The 18,248-nt window shown below is 58.0% G+C and overlaps 2 protein-coding genes across 3 annotated transcripts; one reads left to right on the top strand and one right to left on the bottom strand.

The window, feature by feature from the left end:
* The first annotated feature begins 334 nt into the window (after nucleotides 1-334).
* TSPEAR (thrombospondin type laminin G domain and EAR repeats) lies at nucleotides 335-13,739 on the top strand. 2 transcript variants are annotated; one of them, XM_054073949.1, is made up of 12 exons: nucleotides 335-735; nucleotides 3,529-3,749; nucleotides 3,836-4,074; nucleotides 4,201-4,291; nucleotides 4,867-5,023; nucleotides 5,431-5,562; nucleotides 7,130-7,362; nucleotides 9,088-9,274; nucleotides 11,070-11,299; nucleotides 11,823-12,010; nucleotides 12,340-12,441; nucleotides 12,703-12,841. In XM_054073949.1, exons 1-12 carry the CDS (start codon nucleotides 642-644, stop codon nucleotides 12,722-12,724), a joined length of 1,896 nt encoding a protein of 631 aa, XP_053929924.1. In that variant the 5' UTR covers nucleotides 335-641; the 3' UTR covers nucleotides 12,725-12,841. The 2 variants fall into 2 exon arrangements, with proteins under 2 accessions (XP_053929924.1, XP_009565995.2); XM_009567700.2 differs by having other exon boundaries at nucleotides 337-735; nucleotides 12,747-13,739.
* A 142-nt stretch (nucleotides 13,740-13,881) lies between these two features.
* On the bottom strand, nucleotides 13,882-18,152 carry LOC104065288 (leucine-rich repeat-containing protein 3). The gene is made up of 2 exons (XM_054073950.1): nucleotides 17,895-18,152; nucleotides 13,882-15,773 (listed from the first exon to the last, which is right to left on the bottom strand). The coding sequence occupies exons 1-2, from the start codon at nucleotides 18,076-18,078 to the stop codon at nucleotides 14,908-14,910; spliced, it is 1,050 nt and encodes a 349-aa protein (XP_053929925.1). The 5' UTR covers nucleotides 18,079-18,152; the 3' UTR covers nucleotides 13,882-14,907.
* Nucleotides 18,153-18,248: the final 96 nt, after the last annotated feature.

The raw sequence follows: 18,248 nt of genomic DNA, 5'->3' as shown, positions 1-18,248 counted from the left end.
CAGGCTGCAGCCTTGTCCAGGACACGGGCTGTGTCTCACCTGCCTGAGAATGTTTTGGGGAAGAAACGGGCGCCTGGTGGGGTCTGGGTTCTTTGGGTAGGGTGGAGGGGTCAGAGGCTCTCACCCTTAGTACAGACTGGGGTCGTGCTGCCCAAAACCCAAGGCTTTTTAGAGGCAGGAAGATTCCCACATGGCTCTCTCTGGGCTGGGGTGAATCTCCCACCTACTCCCATGTGACCCTGGAAAAATGAATCACCAAAAATGAAAGGAAACAAAGAAAAAAAAAAAAACAAACCCCAATTAAATTATCCCTCCTCAGAGCCGCCTTCCAGAGGGTTGGGCAAAAGATAAAAGCTCTCCAAGGAGTTGGGACTCCTCCTCTCCCACCACCAACTTCTCATTTAAATGGTTCTGCACAGGCTGCAGCCGGCACTGCCTCCGCAGCCGCTGGGACCCCCACAGCCCCGCGTTGTCCACGCGGGGGGACAGCGGGGCCGGAGCTCAGCACCCCAGAGCCAGCCCGGCGCGACGGACTATGCGAGAGCTCGCCGTGGGGCTGAGCCGAGCGGTGCCTGCGCGGGCGCGGAGGAGCGGGCGGCAGCGGGGTCCTGGTGGATGGACCCCCTGAGGTCAGCCCCCCGATGTCGGCTCTGCTGTTGCTCTGGGTTGTCCTCTTCCACTGGGCCACCAGCGAGGGCTTTGTCCAGGGAGCCAGGACCTGGCAGCACTGCACAGGTAAGAGCGAGGGCAGCGGGTGGGTTGTACCGCGTCAAAGCAGGTATCGTCCATGCTGGGAAACACGCTGGGACCCGTGTGCTCCCACGGACGGGGTGCTGTGGGGCTCCTCGCGTGGGGCTGCATCTCCCTGGTGGCCTGGCTCCGGGGTTTGGTGCTGTTTGCCAGTGGATGGAGTCTTGAGGTGACCGCACAGCGCGATGCCTCGGGTGCTGCAGCTGCCAGCGCTCTGCCTGCGCCCGTGGGCAGGGCTGTGGGGACACCCTTGTGCCACCAGCCCCAGGACTGAGGGACAACCAACCCTTCTCGGTGCTGTGGGGAGAGCTGTATGCCTTTCCCTGTGGCACAGGCGTTGTCACGAGGTCTGCTCGCCCTGGGGACCGACATGTGGGGAGGGCTGGAAGAAGTAGAGGAGCGCCATGAAGTGCCCCCAGGGAAGTCCCTCCTGCCCCAAACTCTTCAGGGCTCCTTGTGCTCTGCCAGACACAACCCTCTAGCAGCAAAATCTCCTGGAAGGTTTCTGTCCCATCGCCCCCAGCTGAGGAGCTGGCAATTCCAAAAGCATTTCCCACAGGGAATTGCCGAGAGCAGCACGAGCCAAAGTCCCCATGCCCTGGCTCTGCCTTCCCATCCCCATCCCTGTGCCTCGTGGTCCCTCCAGTGAAACTTCAGCCCACTTTTTGGGGCTCCTTGGGCCCAAGCTCCAAGCATGGGGCTTGTCTTGGTTTGATGGTGCCTACGTTCATGTTTTATTACAGCCTGGTTGGGTGAGAGGGAAAGCCGGGACAGACCAGAGAGTTTCTGCCCACCACCTCCTGCAGATGATCTGGTCTTTCCAGGGATGTCCCCGCTGTCCCCTGCTGGAGGTGTCTGGGGTGCGTTGAGGCATCAGCAGGTTTACCCACCCCTGTGGGTGCCAGGCTCGGCTCCTGCTGCAGCCCTGATGCTGTTCGGCTGTGCAGCCACCGCGCAGCCTGCCGGGCACTTGTGCTGCCCAACCTGGGATGGAACACCCTGACTGCTCTCCCAGCTGGCTGGCTCTACTCGGATTGTGAGCAGTGACTGACGTGGGACACGGATGGGGATGCGCATCTTTGCATTTAGATATTTGGTTTTGATATCAGGAGTTGGTCCCTTCCCAGCCTGCAGCCTTGGACACAGCCTCCAGCCCTGTCCGAGCTGTCCCCTGGCTCGTCCCAGCCACCCTCGAGGCAGTTAGAGGCTCCTGAACCCCTCTGCAAATCCAAGCCTGAATTCAGCTTGTGCTTTTTGCTGAGGAAAAAGGGGAACTGGTCATTCCCAGAATCACACATTTGCAAAATAAGTCCTTTCAGATAAACCTCCCCCACCAAGGCTTTGTTTGAGGAGCAGCTTAGACAGGCAGGGGGGTCAGCAGGGGAGATGCAGAGCTGGCAGGGTGGGAAGAACCTTGTTGGCATCCCTTCTTCAGGCAGGATGGAGCCACATGAGCAGCTTCCTCCTCTGCCCATTTGGGTTTGGCTTGGCTGGGGTTGCCTGCAGGGAAATTCTCTCCAGCTGGTTTGGATTCAGCCACCCGCTGGTCCAGCCTCACTCACAACTCCCTCCCTCTTAGCTCTCCCGCTGTGCCCCAGCAGCTGAGATTTATCAGTACAAATAAGAGCTAAAAGCCCGGTCTCCCCGGGGATGGGACATATGCAGGGATTTTTGAGTCTAGCCAAGTGCTGCTTTATCCTCTGGGCATCCCCACCGAGACCCTCTGCCACAGTCCAGCCAGGGAAGTGTTGCAAAATAAGGGTGCAAAGGCTGGGAAGGTGGGAGAAGCACCCACGATATGTACAGCCCTTGCTGCGGCTGCTGACACGGGGGTTCTTCACCTGGGCGATGCCCTAGGGAGACAATCAGCATTTAATGAGTGGGTTTGGTGCCTGCCAGGAGAGAACGTGTGTGTGTGCGCGGTTGGGGATGGGTTCATAGAATCATCAAATTGTAGAATCATTTGGTTGGAAAAGACCTTTGAGATCATTGGGTCCAACCGTCCCCGTCCACAAGATCCCTGAGCACCTCATCCACCTGTCCATGAAACCCCTCCAGGGATGGGGACTCCACCACCTCCTGTGAAGCCTCTGCCAGGGTCTGAGAACCCTTGCCGTGGAGAAATGTTTCCTGATGTCCAATCTGAGCCTGCCCTGGTGCAAGTTGAGGCCATTTCCTCTCATCCTGTCGCCTGTCACTCGGGAGGAGAGCTCAGCACCCACCTCTGCACACCCTCTTTTCAGACAGCTGTAGACAGGATTGGGAAAACCTGGATCAGGACTGGAAGGAGAAGCACAGTGCCCCAGCACCCCAGGGGTGGGTGGCTGCCCCTCCAGCGAGGCTGTGGGCAGCAGATCCCTGTTTGCTCTCCTCGCTCCGGTTGTTGGTGGATCCCTTGGAAGCTGATGGCAGCCTATGGCTACCCAGCTGGCAGGTCCCAGCCCTGCGGGCAGCATTGAGAGCTGCGTTAGTGACACTGTTCACCTGCGCTCCTGATGTGGAGATGGAGATGACAGTCTTGGTGCCTGGAGGGCAAAGCTCCCCTGTGTCCCCAAAGCAGGTGCTTGGTGCAGACCCCAGGCAGGGGACAACGGGTTCCCTGGCCACTGCAGGACCCCTGCTGCTGCAGAGCCCTCCGGCCAGTCCTGGAGATGGACTGGCTGCCTTGAGCAAACTGGGCAGCAGAGCATCCCCCGGCGAGCCAGAGCCTCATCCCACAGCGGGACAAGGTGGGATGGTGGTCTCCACCGTGACATGCTCTGCTGTCTCTTGGCACAGACCTGCGCCCACTGGACATCCTTTCGGAGGTGGTCCCTGCCGGCAGGCTGGCCCGGGGCATGAGGGTGTTTCAAGTGCAGGGGATGCGCGGCTTCCAGCTCTCTGCCTCAAAGCCCCGTGCCCTGGGCTTCCCCGCCTCCCGGCTCTTCATCCACTGCGACCGCTTCCCCGAGGAGTTTTCCATCATCATCACACTGAGGGTCCTCAGCATTCCTTCCAAGGTGAGTGCTGCCGGGCGGGCATGGAATGCTCGCAGCCTGGCCCTGCAGCTCCTGGCATGCAGGTTTGAGTCAGTGCCCTCCCGCAGAGGAATGAGTACGTCTTCACGCTGATGGCAGAGGAGAGCCCCAGCGTGCTGGTGGGGCTGCGCTACGCCCCTGAGAAGCTCCACTTCCTCTTCTGGAGCCAGGAGCACGCCGGCGGCTGGCAGACCCGTGTCACCTTCCCCAACGTCTCCCTCTCCGACAACCAGTGGCACACGCTCATCTTGGCTGTCTCTGGCCAGTCCTTCTCCCTGACGGTGGACTGCAGCATCCCCAAGGACATGTAGGTTGTGAGTGGCGGCGGGGGGCTTGGGAGAACTGGCAGGGCCATGTTCCTCCACCGGCATCTTCTCCAGCCACCAGCAGAAGCCATGAAGTTGTCCCCTGCTTCTTCTCTGCCCATCCGTAGGGTGGTGGAGACTCCGTTCCCAGCCTCTCTGTCGGTGAAGAGGGCCAGCTTCTACCTGGGCAACAGGAGGAGAAGGAAAGGCGTGTTCACGGTAGGAGCTCCACAGTATGGGGTTGCCTGAGGGTGCTCGTGGCTGGCATGGGGCAAGCTGAAGCCCCTTCTCAACCCCATAAGCTGGCAGGGCTTGGGCCACAGTGCGGGAAGCGGAGCGTGTGGGTAGGCGGTGGCCATGGGTCCTGCTGCTGGGCTTGGTCCTCATGCAGCTGCAGGCGTGCAGGAGGCAGTGCTGGCGACTGGCACTTTGTGGGACAAAGGCATCTTGAAGAGGACGTTGCCGGTGGTGCAGTGGCAGGAGACAGATGATGGCACAGTCCTGTTGATATACAAGTTAGGGCAGTGCCTGATCCTGACTGATAGTGAAAAGCAGGGGAGGTGAAAGCTATCGGCAGCTAACGAGCCCCTTGCTCCAGCTGTTCAGTTGGCCAGGATGGAGATCTTGGCCGGCAGGGCACATAACGAGGATCTGATAAATGGAGACTCTCATGGCTCAGGAGGTAGGGCCATGAGCAAGAGTGGGGAGGGAATTCCAGAGCATGAATCACCTGCAGTTTCCATCTCTTGGTTTTGCTTTACTTGCTCTCCATCCCACTGCTCCTGCTTTCCCAGGGCTTGCTGAGACAGCTTGTCCTGCTGCCAGGAGCCGATGCCACCCCTCGGATATGCACTGCCATGAACTTTAAAGTAGCGATGCTCTCTGTCCCTACCATGCTCCAGGATCTCCCAGCAAAGCCAGTGAGCAACGAAGTGCTGGAATACCCATACGGTCAGTAACGCCCTGTGGAGAGGGCTCGGTTGGCTGTCTTCTCAATTTGTTGAGGGAAGCTCTTTGTGTGGGCCTGGGCACGGAGCAGGAGTGGAGGGGAAGGGCTGTCCCCAATGTCCTCTCTTTCTAAGTGTGTGTGGGGTGGAATCCCCATCCAAATCCCCCTGGAGAGCCAGTTTGCTCCCGTCCCTTAGCAGCACTGGGCTCGTGATGGTAGCCCCATGAGTGCCATCTCCATGGCTTTCTCAGCTGGTGGTTTCCCAGCTCAGTGCTGGGATGTTTTCCTCGTGCTCATCATGAGGATGGGACCAGGACAACCAACCCTCCTTGTGTGCGTGGGGATGAACCTTGCGGCTCCTCCGTCGTGTGTGCTAAGAGGTACCTGCCTTGCTCTTCTCTGTGCCCAGAGACCGACACGAAGGTGACCCTGGGGTCCCGTCCACCCTGCACCAAGCAGGAGAAGGCACAGTTCTGGTTCAACGCCTCCCGGCGAGGGCTGTTCCTCTGCAATGGCAGTGCCTGGGTTTCCATGCTGGAAGGTACTGGTGTGCTTTGTGCTCTTGGGGGTGGAGGGAGGATCTTGCAGCAGAGGAGGAGTAGAGGTTTGCCCTTGGCAGCTCTTCGGGGTGAGAACTAAGTCTGGCAACAGCAGAATGAGGGGACTGGGGTGTTTCCCTGCTCTCCCCTGCTTGGCTGGGCTTCACTTTGTTCTTGGTGCCCGCACTGACACTTCCAGTGCAGCTCTGGATTCAAGCGTCACTGTGAGCCAGCTGCCTGGTCACTCGCACAGCCCCTGCGTTGTCTGTCTGTGTTATCTGCATTGTCCATTTATGTTTTCCATGTTGTTCACCCCTCCTGGGGCTTCTCTGGTCAAGAATGAGCCCCTGGTCAGTCCAAGTGGGGTAGTTGACCCCACGAAGGGCCATGGCTGAGGTGTTGGGGTTCTCCCTGCTGCAGGGTCCTAATGGTTCAGGTGCTCCCTGTGCTGATGTGCTTGTGGGGTGGACGAGAAGGAGCAGAAAGCTTCGTCAGATGCCAGAGATGCCCAAGGGAGGGTGGTGGAGGTTGGTCCCCATGTTGTCCCAGCTCTGGTGGATTTCATGCACAAAACAGTGGGGTGACACTGGAGCAGAAAGGCAGCAAAGCAGCCAGAGCCTGGAGGGATGGATGGTATTGGATAATGAGATGGATTTCTCCTACTCACTCCAGGCAGTCTGTTTGGGATCCCCGGTGAGGACATGGAAGATGGAGCTTAGAATAGTTTGGGTTGGAAAGGACCTTAAAGGGACCAACCATGGGCATGTCCACAACCAAGCTGTCCTTTCCCCTGTCTCCCGAGGCTTTTCTTATGCTGGTGCCCATGTGGTGGGTTTGGATGAACTGTTTTTTCCTCACAGGAGCTGGCAGTGGCTGGACCCAGCCACTGGAAGTCGCCAGGGTTGGCACCTTGTCCTTGTTTTCCCAAGGAGACCTCATGCTGAGATCTTGCCGACCTGTGCCCCTCAGTGCCACCAACACTGGCCCTTCTTGTAGCCTTTCTGGTGCTACTTGTCCCTTCCAGTGTCCACCAGTTTGCGGTGGGGACTGCTCTTAGGGTTTCTATTCTAATTTATGGCATTAATTCTGTCTGAATCTCCCCTAACTTCTCCCAGAGCTCGTGCTGACTCCAGCCAGAGAAACCACCAGGGCTGCTGCGGGTGGGTACAGGTTACCCCAGCTGGTCTCAGCAGCCCAGGCCCTTTCAATATAGGTCTTGGCTTCTCCTCCTCTTTGTTCTTTCTAGGATAAACATATCATCCCACTTCTTGAGCCGCAGTTAAAACCCACAGTGTAGGAGAATGCTCAGCAGAGCACTTGGCCGTCCTGCCTTCCACTGGAGAGCAGAAAGAGGTGGATGGGGTTGGATGTGCAACCTGACTAGATGAAGTCAGGCCTTTTCTCACCCTCTAGGATCTTGGCCCTTCACCAGTGACACCAGGACCTTCATTTCTTGCCCTGTAAAGCTCCACAGAGCAGCAAGCGCCGCTCTGCTGTTCCACGTGGGGTACCTCTCCAAGCAGGGTCCCCCAGGTTTCACCTCACGCCTCTTTTGTTGTGATATCTTAGTCAAACACAGGCTGGACTACGTGGAGGAGTACCAGAACCTGGTGACCAACTCGGAGACGATGGGCATTGAGGTCTTCACCATCCCAAAGGTGGGATTGTTCGCTGCCACTGCCAACCGGTACACCCCACCGGGATCGGCCATCTATAAGTGGACCGATGGGAAGTTTGTACCCTACCAGAACATCCCCACCTACCAAGCTCAGGCCTGGAAGTATTTCACCATTGGGAAGAAGGTGAGTCTGCCTGAAAACTTAAGTGCCTTCATATTTCAGTGTATTAAACTGTGCTGCCTTCTCCTCTGAAGCCCTGAGGCTCAGGTATGATTTAGGGGGTGAATCTTTCTCTTCTGTCTCTGATGGGGTCACACGGATACTCATGAGCAGCTGCTAAGGGTCTGTTCTAGGGACTGGTCATAGAATGGTTTGAGTTGGGAGGGACCTTAAAATCATCTAATTCCAACCGCCTTGCGATGGCAGGGACACCTCCCACTGGATCAGGGGCTCCAAGCCCCATCCAACCTGGCCTGGAACCCCTCCAGGGATGGGGCAGCCACCACTGCTCTGGGCACCCTGGGCCAGGGCCTCCCCACCCTCAGCGTGAAAAATTTCCTGTTTATGCCTAATCTAAATCTTTCCCCTTTCAATTTAAAGCCATTCCTCCCATCCCATCACTCCAGGCCCTTGGAAAAATCCCCTCCCCAGCTTTCCTGGAGCCCCTTTCAGCACTGGAAGCTGCTCTAAGGTCTCTGCACAGCCTTCTCTTCTCCAGGCTCAACAACCCCAACTCTCTCAGCCCATCCTCACAGCAGAGGGGCTCCAGACCTTGGATCATCTTGATCTGTGGGTGCCCTCTGTGTTTTACTGGCTTTGCCAAGGTGTAGCTGCCTCCACCCAGGCCCTTTTCAGTGGCTGATGCTGGCAGCTCGTCCAAAGTGCTCAAATCCCTCTGCCAGGGCTCTCCAGGATGTGTGTGAGGTTGGCCTCCAAAGCCTGCTGCTGGAGTTGGATCTTCCCATATGTTGGGGCTCATTTAGACTGGACATAAGGAAGAATTTCTTCACCATGAGAGTGGTGAGGCCCTGGCCCAGGTTGCCCAGAGCAGTGGTGGCTGCCCCATCCCTGGAGGGGTTCAAGGCCAGGTTGGATGGGCCTTGGAGCCCCTGATCCAGTGGGAGGTGTCCCTGCCCATGGCAGAGGGTAGAACTTGATGATCTTTAAGGCCCCTTCCAACCTTAATTATTCTATGATTTCTAGCAGGCTCTGCCTGTTCCTGCCTCAGATGGAGCGAGTGCCCATGTCGAAATGTCCTCTCTGCAGGATGCAGAACTGCTGTTCTGCGCTAGGCAGGAGACTGCCTTGACCGTTTTCTGCCTCTGGTGCTTCTTTGTAGCCCAAACTGGCCATACAAAACATGCTGGGGTGGTGGAACCAGCATCCCACACCTCTGGGAACATCCCACTAGCTCAGATGTGCTCCCTGCCTTGCGCGAGGCCACCTCTGCTGCTGCACACTCGTCCACAGCAGTTGTAGAGGGTGGTTCTTGGTCTGGAAAATGTTTTGTCTCATGGAATTGTTGCCATTATCATTGTCATAGCTGATTTTTCCTCTGAACAACCTCTCCTCATGAGGGAGGTCTGGAAGCTCGGAGCCCCCTCCTGCCCCAGGCTTTCACCAGCACGGCTGTGCTCCCCGTTCCTGCAGTTGGTGGGACACGAGCACGCAGCTGTCCTGCTCGGCTCCAAGGCTGTGGCTGTGAGGTTTGTCCCTGCCATGCACAAACACCCCATGGGCCATTGGGTCCTTGACCCCACTTTAGGTGCATGGGGCTGCTTGGGGAGCTCAGCTTGCCCCACACCACCACCTCCATCCCTAGCCCTGCATCCCATCTTCACCCTTCTTGTGCTTCTCTGCACCTTTTGAAAGGAGAAAACCAAGATGTCCTGGCTTGTTATTTTTCAGATCTTCCTAGCAGTGGCTAATTTTGAGCAGAATGCCCGGGGTCAGGAGTTCTCTGTAATTTACAAGTGGAGCCGCAGGAAAGAGAAATTCATCACCTACCAGAGAATCACCACACACAGCGCTAGGGACTGGGAGGCGTTTGTCATTGAGGGAGAGGCTTTCCTCGCGGTGGTCAACCACAGAGAAGGTACCGAGCCCTCATGTTCTCTCTCAGCCTGAGCAGACAGCCCTGGGGTGACATTGGGGACCGCGATACCCCACCACCCTGCTCGAGAGCATCCTCCCGTTGCTGTGGAAACACTGCAGTTCCTGCACATCCTCTGCCGGTGTGCAGGGCAAAGCTGGGGAATCGGCATCCCTCAGGAAGCCTGAACCCTTGCAGACCCTCTCATTCTAGGAGAGAAAAGCACTCGGGGCAGTGGTTGACACAGCCCCTCTCTGGGTTTCTAACTGTGGGGGATAAGGACAGGAGTGGGGATGGTGTCTTTGCTGAATCTCTCTGCTTCTTTTCCTTTGTTTCCCCCAGTGGTGGGGTGTTGAGGGCAGCTGCGAGGGTCTGCAGGGGCTGTGCCTGTTGAGAAGACAAATACTTGGGCTTGTGGGCATATGGGGAACTGAGGGAAGTGAGAACCTGCTGACCTCCCTCCCTCCCTGGGCACCTGCAGACGTAATCCAGCCTCATTCCCCTCCCGAACCATGAGTAGTCATGGGTTGGGGCATGGACCCTCGGCATTGGGATGAATGAGTTGATACCATGGCTCTGGCTCTCCAGGATGCTCCAGGCCAGGTTCAGATGCTGGATTGCTCGTTCCCTGCTGTCAGGGCTGGCTCTTGAAGCATCGGCTCCTCTGGCACCAGGCTCAAAGCTGGTGACAGGTTGCTTGGGCTCCAGCTGCCTGGGAACTGGGCTAGAAACTCCCGGTGTGACCCGTTGGACCTCACCACAGCCAGTTTGGACAAGACCTACTCCCCAAGCAGTGGCATCAGAAAGGTCCCTTGGGCAGCCGTGCACATCGCACAGGGGTTTAGACCACCAAAGTCAAGTCAAATGGGGGATGTGCCCCTTAGGGAGGGGGTGGAGGCTCTGTCCCTGAGGAGCTGCCACTTACCCATGTGGCCATTTCCCGCACACCCTATTGTTCTTGAAGCCCTTCTTACCAAAGTCTCCTCTATTGCAATGAGGATTGACCATAAACCTGTTAAAACCAGTGGGGCCAAACTAAGCAGAACAGTGCTTAATGAGCGTGGGGTGGAAAGTGCTCCCCTCCTGTCCCAACGAAGCCAGCTTTTTATTAGAGGAACATCTCTGGCTGGAGGGATCATGCCAGGCTGAAGGTGCAGAAAGGTTTGGCCTTTAGTGTTGAAGCCAGTTGGGTCCCACGCACACATGAGGTCAAGATGCTTGAGCAGAGCCCAGGACGTGGATGGAGCACATGCTTTGGTGCTGATGGGCTCAGCATGAGGTGGGCTGCGGCATCTCCTCCCTCTTTCTGGAGCTCGTGCCATCAGTGAGGATCAGCATACGAAGGTCCCAGGTCAGCTCCAGCGCTCAGGAGCTATGCACAGGGGCTTAGCGAAGGGATGCTGGAAAACATCAGTGTGGTGCCATTCCAGCTGTTCTGTCCCACCCAGATGTGCGAGCTTGTGTGCAAAGGGTGGTGACAGCCCATGAGGTCAGGGCTTAGAGATTCAACTAGGTCTTGCCCCACTACACATGGACACCGTGTGGGGACTCAGCACCCTCCCATCCCTCCCCTGCCGGAGGCTGCTGCAAAGCTGCCACTTGGAAACAGCTGCCAGTGGGGATGGAGGCTCTTGAGTTTCCTTGGCTGCATCTTGGGGAGCCCCCAGTCAACAGCAAACAGCTCAGCAACCTGCTGACAAATAGTTGTGTAGCTGAGCCCTTTTCTGGGTCTTGTTTCTTATGCGAGCAACGTGTTCGTTTTCTTCACGGTGCACATCTGTCTGTCTGTCTCCTCCAGGGAACAACCACAATGTAGACAGCGTGATATACAGGTGGAACCCCAGGACAGGGTTGTTTGAAACCAACCAGACCATCCCTACCTCTGGAGCCTATGACTGGGAATTTTTCACCATCGGGCCATATTCCTTCCTGGCGGTGGCTAACACCTTCAATGGCACGTCCACTAAGATCTACTCACACATCTACATCTGGCTCAGTGGCTCTTTCCAGCTCTTCCAGTCTATCCTGGTAAGGCTTGGCCACTGATCAAACTACACTGCTTGGTCCCCACTCTGGGTTCAGACAAGCCAGGAAGTCATAGAATCACAGAATCATTAGGGTGGATAAGACCTTTGAGATCATCAAATCCAACCATACCTGCCCACTATTAAATCAGATCCTGAAGCACCTCATCCACCCATCTATTAAACCTCTCCAGGGATGGGGACTCCATCACCTCCTGGGCAGCCTCTGCCAGGGCCTGAGCACCCCTTCTGTGGAGAACTTATTCCTAATGTCCAATCTAAACGTCCCCTGACCCCAGCTTAAGGCCGTTAGTTGTTAGATACAGATGCTCATCAGTCCTCTGGAAAGGTAGTCATAGTTTCCTACCGATTGTCCCACGGGGATCAGTGAAGCAAGGTTTATTTTTGCCCTTGAAGGGCTTTAGGAGTGGGTAACTTCCCCAGTGGGTCCCCCCACGCCTCGCAGCATCCTTGGCTTGCAAAGTCTTGTCTGCATCCAGCTTCTCACGTGGTTTCTTTCCCCACAGACGTTCGGTGCTGCTGACTGGGAGGTCTTTCATATTGGGGACAGAGTCTTCCTGGCTGTTGCCAACAGCCACAGCTACGACAGCGGGATGGCAGCACCCTCTAACTTCTACGCCATCAACTCCTCCATTTATGAGCTGAACATCACTGCCCAGATGTTTGTCAAATTCCAGGACCTTCTCACCTACAGGTACCTAAGGGTGCCCCTCTGTCCACGTCCTTCCCCTGAGCAACCTGGGGGTCTCCTGGAGGGTTCATGAGGGCTTGCACATTTCCAGAAGCTGAGACTGGTGGGGAAGGCAATGGGTGACAAATCCCTGGTACCAAATCCCAGTGGGAGCTAGGAGAAAACCCTAGATTTGGGAGCAAGGGTAGATTTCCTTTCAGGAACACCCTGGGAAGAGTTAGGTTTTCTCTGTACTGTCAGGGTGACAGAGATTGGGGTGGGATGGGCTGAGCTCTGTGGACACGTAGCCCCTTCCTTGGCTGCCTCACCTGCCCCTCTGCTTGCTCCCCCAGCGCCCTGGACTGGGAGTTCTTCTCAGTAGGAGATGACTCTTTTCTGGTGGTAGCAAACTCCTTCGATGGCTTCACCTTCTCCGTTAACAGTATTATCTACAGGTACTGCTGTGGGAGGGGAGCAGCGTTGGGTGGTTGGGTGGCTGTTCCCAGCAGGAATGACCCTGCTGGGACCCCAGCATGGGGACAACCTCTGCAGGTGCTGCTGCCTCTGCCAAGGGAGACAGGCAGCACTGCTCCCTGCTTCTGGAGAGGTTCCTGGGCAGGAATGAAAAAGCCCCAGTGAGGGACATCCCAACCTGAACCGCAGCGAGGAGGTTGGAGGTGTCGGCCCCATGGCTTGGCTCTTCTGCCCCCTTCAAGGTGCCCAGCTTGTGGCTCATGAGCTAACTGCCCTCCCTGCGCAGGTGGCAAGGCTATGAAGGCTTCGTGGCGGCCCACCACCTCCCCACTGTCGGCTGCAGAGACTGGGAGGCATTCCACACTGCCGAGGGCTCCTACCTCCTCTACTCTAGCGCCAAGGAGCCGCTTTCCAAGGTTCTCAAGCTGAAAACCACCTGAGCTGGCTGAGACACGCTCAGCTCGGTGCCAAGATCGTGGCGAGCTGGGCATTGAGGTGAAGATGGACCAACAGAGCCCAGGAACGGCTGCAGCTTCAGCCCTGCAGCTGGCAGAAGCTCCGCAGGAGAGGGAGGAGGAGGAGAGCTCGAGGGCTCTTTCCAGCCTTATCCAGGGTCTGACAAAGGGGCTGTGACCCTGCTTTGATGCTGTTTGCCCTGGGCAAGCTCTCCTGCCATGCTCCAGAGCCACGTCCTACTCGGGGTGCCTGGTCCTACTCACTGGGACCTTGGCACTTGCCAGGAGGGACCTAGAGCTGCCGTTAGTTGTGGCCAGAGCTTGCAGAAAGCCAAGGAAGAAAGAAACTGAGCAGAGCATGTGCTGCTGGGGAGGGTGCATGGCAGGGGGGAGGAAAAAAAGTGAGAAACTGGGGAAAAAAGGTGGCTTTGGGCTTGGCTGTGGTTGCCCCATGCCTGGGCCGCGCTGCTGCTGAGGACCCAGCTGTTTGACATTGCCCACCAGGCTTCATGTGCATCTTGGGTGGCTCTTCCACCCCGTCCCACTGGCACGGGTGCCTGCCCACATTCCCACGCGCCTGGGGCCAGTTTGGGTTGTCCTTGCCAAGGGGGGGCGTGGATTGTATGAACCCACCGATGTGTACCAGGACCAGTGCTGGTCCTTACACCCCTTTGCACGAGGTCAGCGGCTCCTGAGCAAACCTGCTGTGCGCTGGGACCAATCCAGCTACCGGCGCCTGGGAAAGACCCCGGGCTGCTCCAGGGGAAGCTGTGGCCTCTTTTCTTTTCCTTGCCTGTGTTGGGGGACTCTTGCTTAACCAGAGCTCTAATAAACTGTGTGCACCCACCCTTTGTCCCACTCGCACGCTGCGGGGACCCCAGCTGCTCCCTCCACCCAACGAGCCACCCCGGAGGGAGATGGGGACGCGTCTGTGGCCAGCAGTGCTAGGGTGACGATGCCCCTCTGCCTCTCCCAAGTGGTGCAGAGCATCGCTCAGCCTCTCCCCATCCCCGCCATTCCCGCTGCCTTTTCCCAGGTCCGGGAGAGCCTGCAAGAGGTGCCAGCCCCACCGGAGAAGGATAGGGGGAGCACAGCCTGAGCCGCCCCAGGGTGCAGGCCCAGGAGAGCTTCCTCCTCCCCCAGCCCTGCTGGAAAGGACCATTTCTTGCTTGTGAAATAAGGTAGAACTCAATTTGCTTCCTTTGTGCTGAGCCATAAGCAGCATCTTTAATTCAGCCCTGAGGACAGGCAAGATAAGGCAAGATGTACCCGCTGAGACGCAGAGGCACCACTGGACCAGCTGGCCCCAGCGCCAGGCAGGCTGGGCTGAAGGTGGAGGGGGTTTAACCTGCTGGGAGTTGAGCTGATACATTGAATTTAGGCTTGTCTGCTTCGGGAGAGATTGAATTAGGACAAGCGCAACCCTATCGAGAGCCGCTGCCCTGAGACGCCCGGCTCCCAGGGCAGTGCCGACCCCGAGGGCTTTGTCCAGTGGCAGAAGCTGCCGAGATGCCGCGTTGAGGCTGGTGCAAGGCTGGTCCCTCACTGGAGCCAGGATGAGATGACCCTGAGGCAAAGAGCGACCCAGGCTCTGCAGCCCAGGCTTCAGGGACCTCCTGGCTCCTCCACAAGACCCCCATCCTCATCTATCTCCTTGCGGGAGCTTGTTGTCTCCAAACCATGTGGACTGTGAGCACGTGGCTGGGGCTGCTTTCCCTGCGAGCCCAGCCCAGGCAGGGAATAGGGGTCTGGGGGCAGGGGAGGTGTCCTCCTGGGAACCTGAGCTCTGTAGACAGGTCTGCATGGGGTGTTCTTGACACCCCTCCCCGTGTCCTGTGCTCATGCTCAGCCCAGCATAGCTGGGGAGGGGTGAAATCAGTGGCACTCATTTGCAGGACCGGAGCAAGCACTGGAAAATCCCACGGAGAAGCTTTGAAGGCCACCAGGTTGCCACCAGCTCCCTGCAAAGGAGCTGAATGCCCCAGTCCTGCTCTACAGGGCGGTGCTGGTGGTCTCTGCATGGTCCTGGGTGCTCGGCAGGGACTGCAGGTAATCCACATGCCTGCAGGTGTCCTCTCGATTGTGCCGGACGTAGCAGATCACGTAGATGATGACCATGGCGAACCAGCCGAACATGGTGATGAACATAGCCACGTCCATGGTCCTCTGACGGACGCTGCAGAAGTTGACGCCAGCATCCAGGACCTGGAGCAGTGGTTTGCCCACGTACTCCTCGCGTGGAGCCGTGTGGCAGGTGATGTCCTGGACGGAGTCAGGGTCCAACCGTGCCTCCCACAGCACCTCCTGTAAGGCGCACTCGCAGTGCCAGGGGTTGTTGGCCAGCCGGAGCTTGGCATTGAGAGCCAGCAAGGCCTCCTTGGGGACGTTGCGGATGCGGTTGCTGGAGAGGTCGAGGGTACGCAGCCCCGCACCCACCCCTTTGAAAGCCGCCCTATCGATCTTCTCGATGGCATTCCTGGAGAGATCGAGTTCCTCCAGGTGGGACAGGTGCCTGAAGGCATTGCTGGGGATCCTGGTGATGCTGTTGGCATCCAGCTTGAGGAACACGGCGTCTTTGGGGATGTCTTTGGGGATCTCCTCCAAGTGCCGGGAGCTGCAGAGGACGGCCTTCGCCCCTGCCCGCTCTGTGCACTGGCAGCTCGGGGGGCAGGAGCTGCTCCAGGGGATGCACAGCAGGAGGCAAAAGAAAGCCTGGGCCACTCTGGCCGCTGGTGTGGTCATGAGGGTCATCTTGCACCAGGCCAGCTCGGCATGACTGCTGACGGTTCCCCGGCGGCTGCAGCAGCTCCTGGGCAGCAGGACGGTTCCTCTGCGCTCCTGCAAAGCCTCTCCCATTGCTGGAGGAAAGTGATGGGCGGAGGGAATGACACGGCATCAATTCCTGGAATGCTGCTGACAGCTCATGTGTGATGTGCCCTGGCAAAGCGGTGCGTGAGAGACTGGGCTCGGGAGCTCGGAAAGTAAGGGTGGGATGATACTGGGTACTAACTCTCCCAGAACAGCTTCATTTGGCTTAAGGTTGATTATCATAGAATCATGGAATGGTTTGGGTTGGAAGGGACCTCAAAGCCCATCCAGTCCCACCCCCTGCCATGGGCAGGGACACCTCCCACTGGATCAGGGGCTCCAAGCCCCATCCAACCTGGCCTGGAACCCCTCCAGGGATGGGGCAGCCACCACTGCTCTGGACACCCTGGGCCAGGGCCTCCCCACCCTCAGCGTGAAGAATTTCTTCCCAATGTTTCATCTAACTCTTTCCCCATTCCAATTTAAAGCCATTCCTCCCATCCTGTCACTCCAGGCCCTTGGAAAAATCCCCTCCCCAGCTTCCCTGCAGCCCCTTTCAGCACTGGAAGCTGCTCTGAGGTGTCCCCACAGCCTTCTCTTCTCAAGGCTGAACAACCCCAACTCTCCCAGCCTGTCCTCACAGCAGAGGGGACACTCGCATGCACCCCCGGGCACACACAGGATGCTGCAGGGTGGGGGTGTCAAGACGGACATGGCCCAGGAGGCTCTGCCCCAGCTTGGGGCCCGTTTCCACGTGGGATGCAGTGATTTGCTGCTGGAGAACAGCAGCACTGAATTCTTATCTCACCAGCCTTGAGTGTTCAAAAAAAAACCGATGAGTCAGAGCCTCTCTCCTCAGAGTGCCTTAATCACCACCGGGGCGTTAAACAAGCTGGGGAGTTCTTTTGCTCTCTCCATCTGGTCTGCGAGCTGGTACAAGCCATGTTTCCAAGGATTTCGCCAAAGGAGGGGCTTGGAGGTGGACTTTGGTTTTTAAAGTAAACAGAGAGTGTGGTTCAATAGCCTGCTGCGAGCTGGGGCTTAAAGGAGGAGCCGCCCGCTGTCACAGTAAAGGAGGTGATCTGGGAACCACAAGGGCCACCAGTCCTGCTGGGGAGGAGGCAGGAGGTGAAGTGCTGCCTTCTTCCCTCTGCCCCTTGCTGCTGCTCACAGCTTTCCTGCTGCTGGAGGTGTTCCAGGCCAGGTTGGATGGGCCTTGGGCAGCCTGACCTAGTGGGACGTGTCCCTGACCATAGCAGGGGGATTGGAACTGGATGATCTTTAAGGTCCCTTCCAAACCACAGTATTCTATGATTGGTCAGGCTGGGGGCAGAGATCCCTCATGGAGGGGAAGGATGGGGTGGGACCCTGGCAGGCCCAGGGAGCCTTTCACCTGGGAATGATATTGTCCATGGTGATCTCACTAGGAGACCAGTTGGCCACTGAGTTGTTATCCCTCTGGTACCAAGCGCCCTCCTGATAACGGCATCCCCCTGGTAACAGCTTCTGTTATTTGAGTACAGGCATCTCTCAGACATGAGCATCCGCAGGGTACCACTCAGGGGATGCTGGGACCTGAGGGGGATGCTCATACCTAAGTGATGCTGGTACCCGAGGGATGCTGGTACCCGGGGAATGCTGATACCTGATGAGGATGCTGGTACCTGATGGGGATGCTGGTACCTGATGGGGATGCTGATACCTGATGGGGATGCTGATACCTGAGGGATGCTGGTACTTGAGGGGGATGCTGATACCCGGAAGATCTGATACCTGATGGGGATGCTGATACCTGAGGGGGATGCTGGTTCCTGACAGGGGATGCTGGTGCCTGAGGGGTTTGCAGGTCCCTGCAGGATGCTGGTATCCAAGGGATGCTGGTACCCGGGGGTTGCAGGTCCCTGATGTTGATACTGGTACCCGAGGGGGATGCTGCCCGCGGACCTGCCGGGGGAGTGGGACCGTGCATCGCGCTCTCGCAGGGCAGATCCAGCCACGCTGCCCGGGAATCCCTCTGGCTCCTCAAACGCCGGGATGTGCCAGCCCGGTCTCCCCGGGGGAAGCAGGGATGCACTCGGCGGTGCCGGTTCCAGCCCACCCGCCCCCGGCCCTGGCCGGGCTCGGTCCCACCCGGGGATTGGGGATCCGCCCCGGGTCCCGCAGTCCCTTACCGGCCCCGCTCCGCTTCGGCTCCGCTTCGGCTCCGCGGCTGCTCCCGCCGGTGCCCGCGGGGCGGGGCTGGGGCGGGGAGCGGAGCCCTCGGGGCTGGGGTGGAGGGGACCTCAGAGCCCATCCAGTCCCACCCCTGCCATGGGCAGGGACACCTCCCACTGGATCAGGGGCTCCGAGCCCCATCCAACCTGGCCTGGAACCCCTCCAGGGATGGGGCAGCCCCCACTGCTCTGGGCACCCTGGGCCAGGGCCTCCCCACCCTCACAGCAAAACGTTTCTCCCTCAGATCTCATCTCAATCTCCCCTCTTTCAGCTGAAAACCATTCCCTCCTCATCCAATCCCTGCCCTCCCT

This window comes from Cuculus canorus, chromosome 9 (genome assembly GCF_017976375.1).
Source record: "Cuculus canorus isolate bCucCan1 chromosome 9, bCucCan1.pri, whole genome shotgun sequence".
NCBI lineage: Eukaryota > Metazoa > Chordata > Aves > Cuculiformes > Cuculidae > Cuculus > Cuculus canorus.
This window is presented reverse-complemented; position numbering and strand designations above follow the sequence as displayed.

What these genes read in the sequence shown, in the direction of transcription:
- TSPEAR (XM_009567700.2), top strand. Translation starts at nt 642, where the DNA reads ATGTCGGCTCTGCTGTTGCTCTGGGTTGTCCTCTTCCACTGGGCCACC. An exon ending in AGTGCTGGAATACCCATACG is followed by an intron (nt 5,024 to 5,430) that starts GTCAGTAACGCC and finishes CTCTGTGCCCAG; the next exon opens with AGACCGACACGAAGGTGACC. An exon ending in ATTTCACCATTGGGAAGAAG is followed by an intron (nt 7,363 to 9,087) that starts GTGAGTCTGCCT and finishes GTTATTTTTCAG; the next exon opens with ATCTTCCTAGCAGTGGCTAA.
- LOC104065288 (XM_054073950.1), bottom strand. Translation starts at nt 18,078, where the DNA reads ATGGGGCTCGGAGCCCCTGATCCAGTGGGAGGTGTCCCTGCCCATGGC. An exon ending in GCCGAAGCGGAGCGGGGCCG is followed by an intron (nt 15,774 to 17,894) that starts GTAAGGGACTGC and finishes ACTTTCCTCCAG; the next exon opens with CAATGGGAGAGGCTTTGCAG.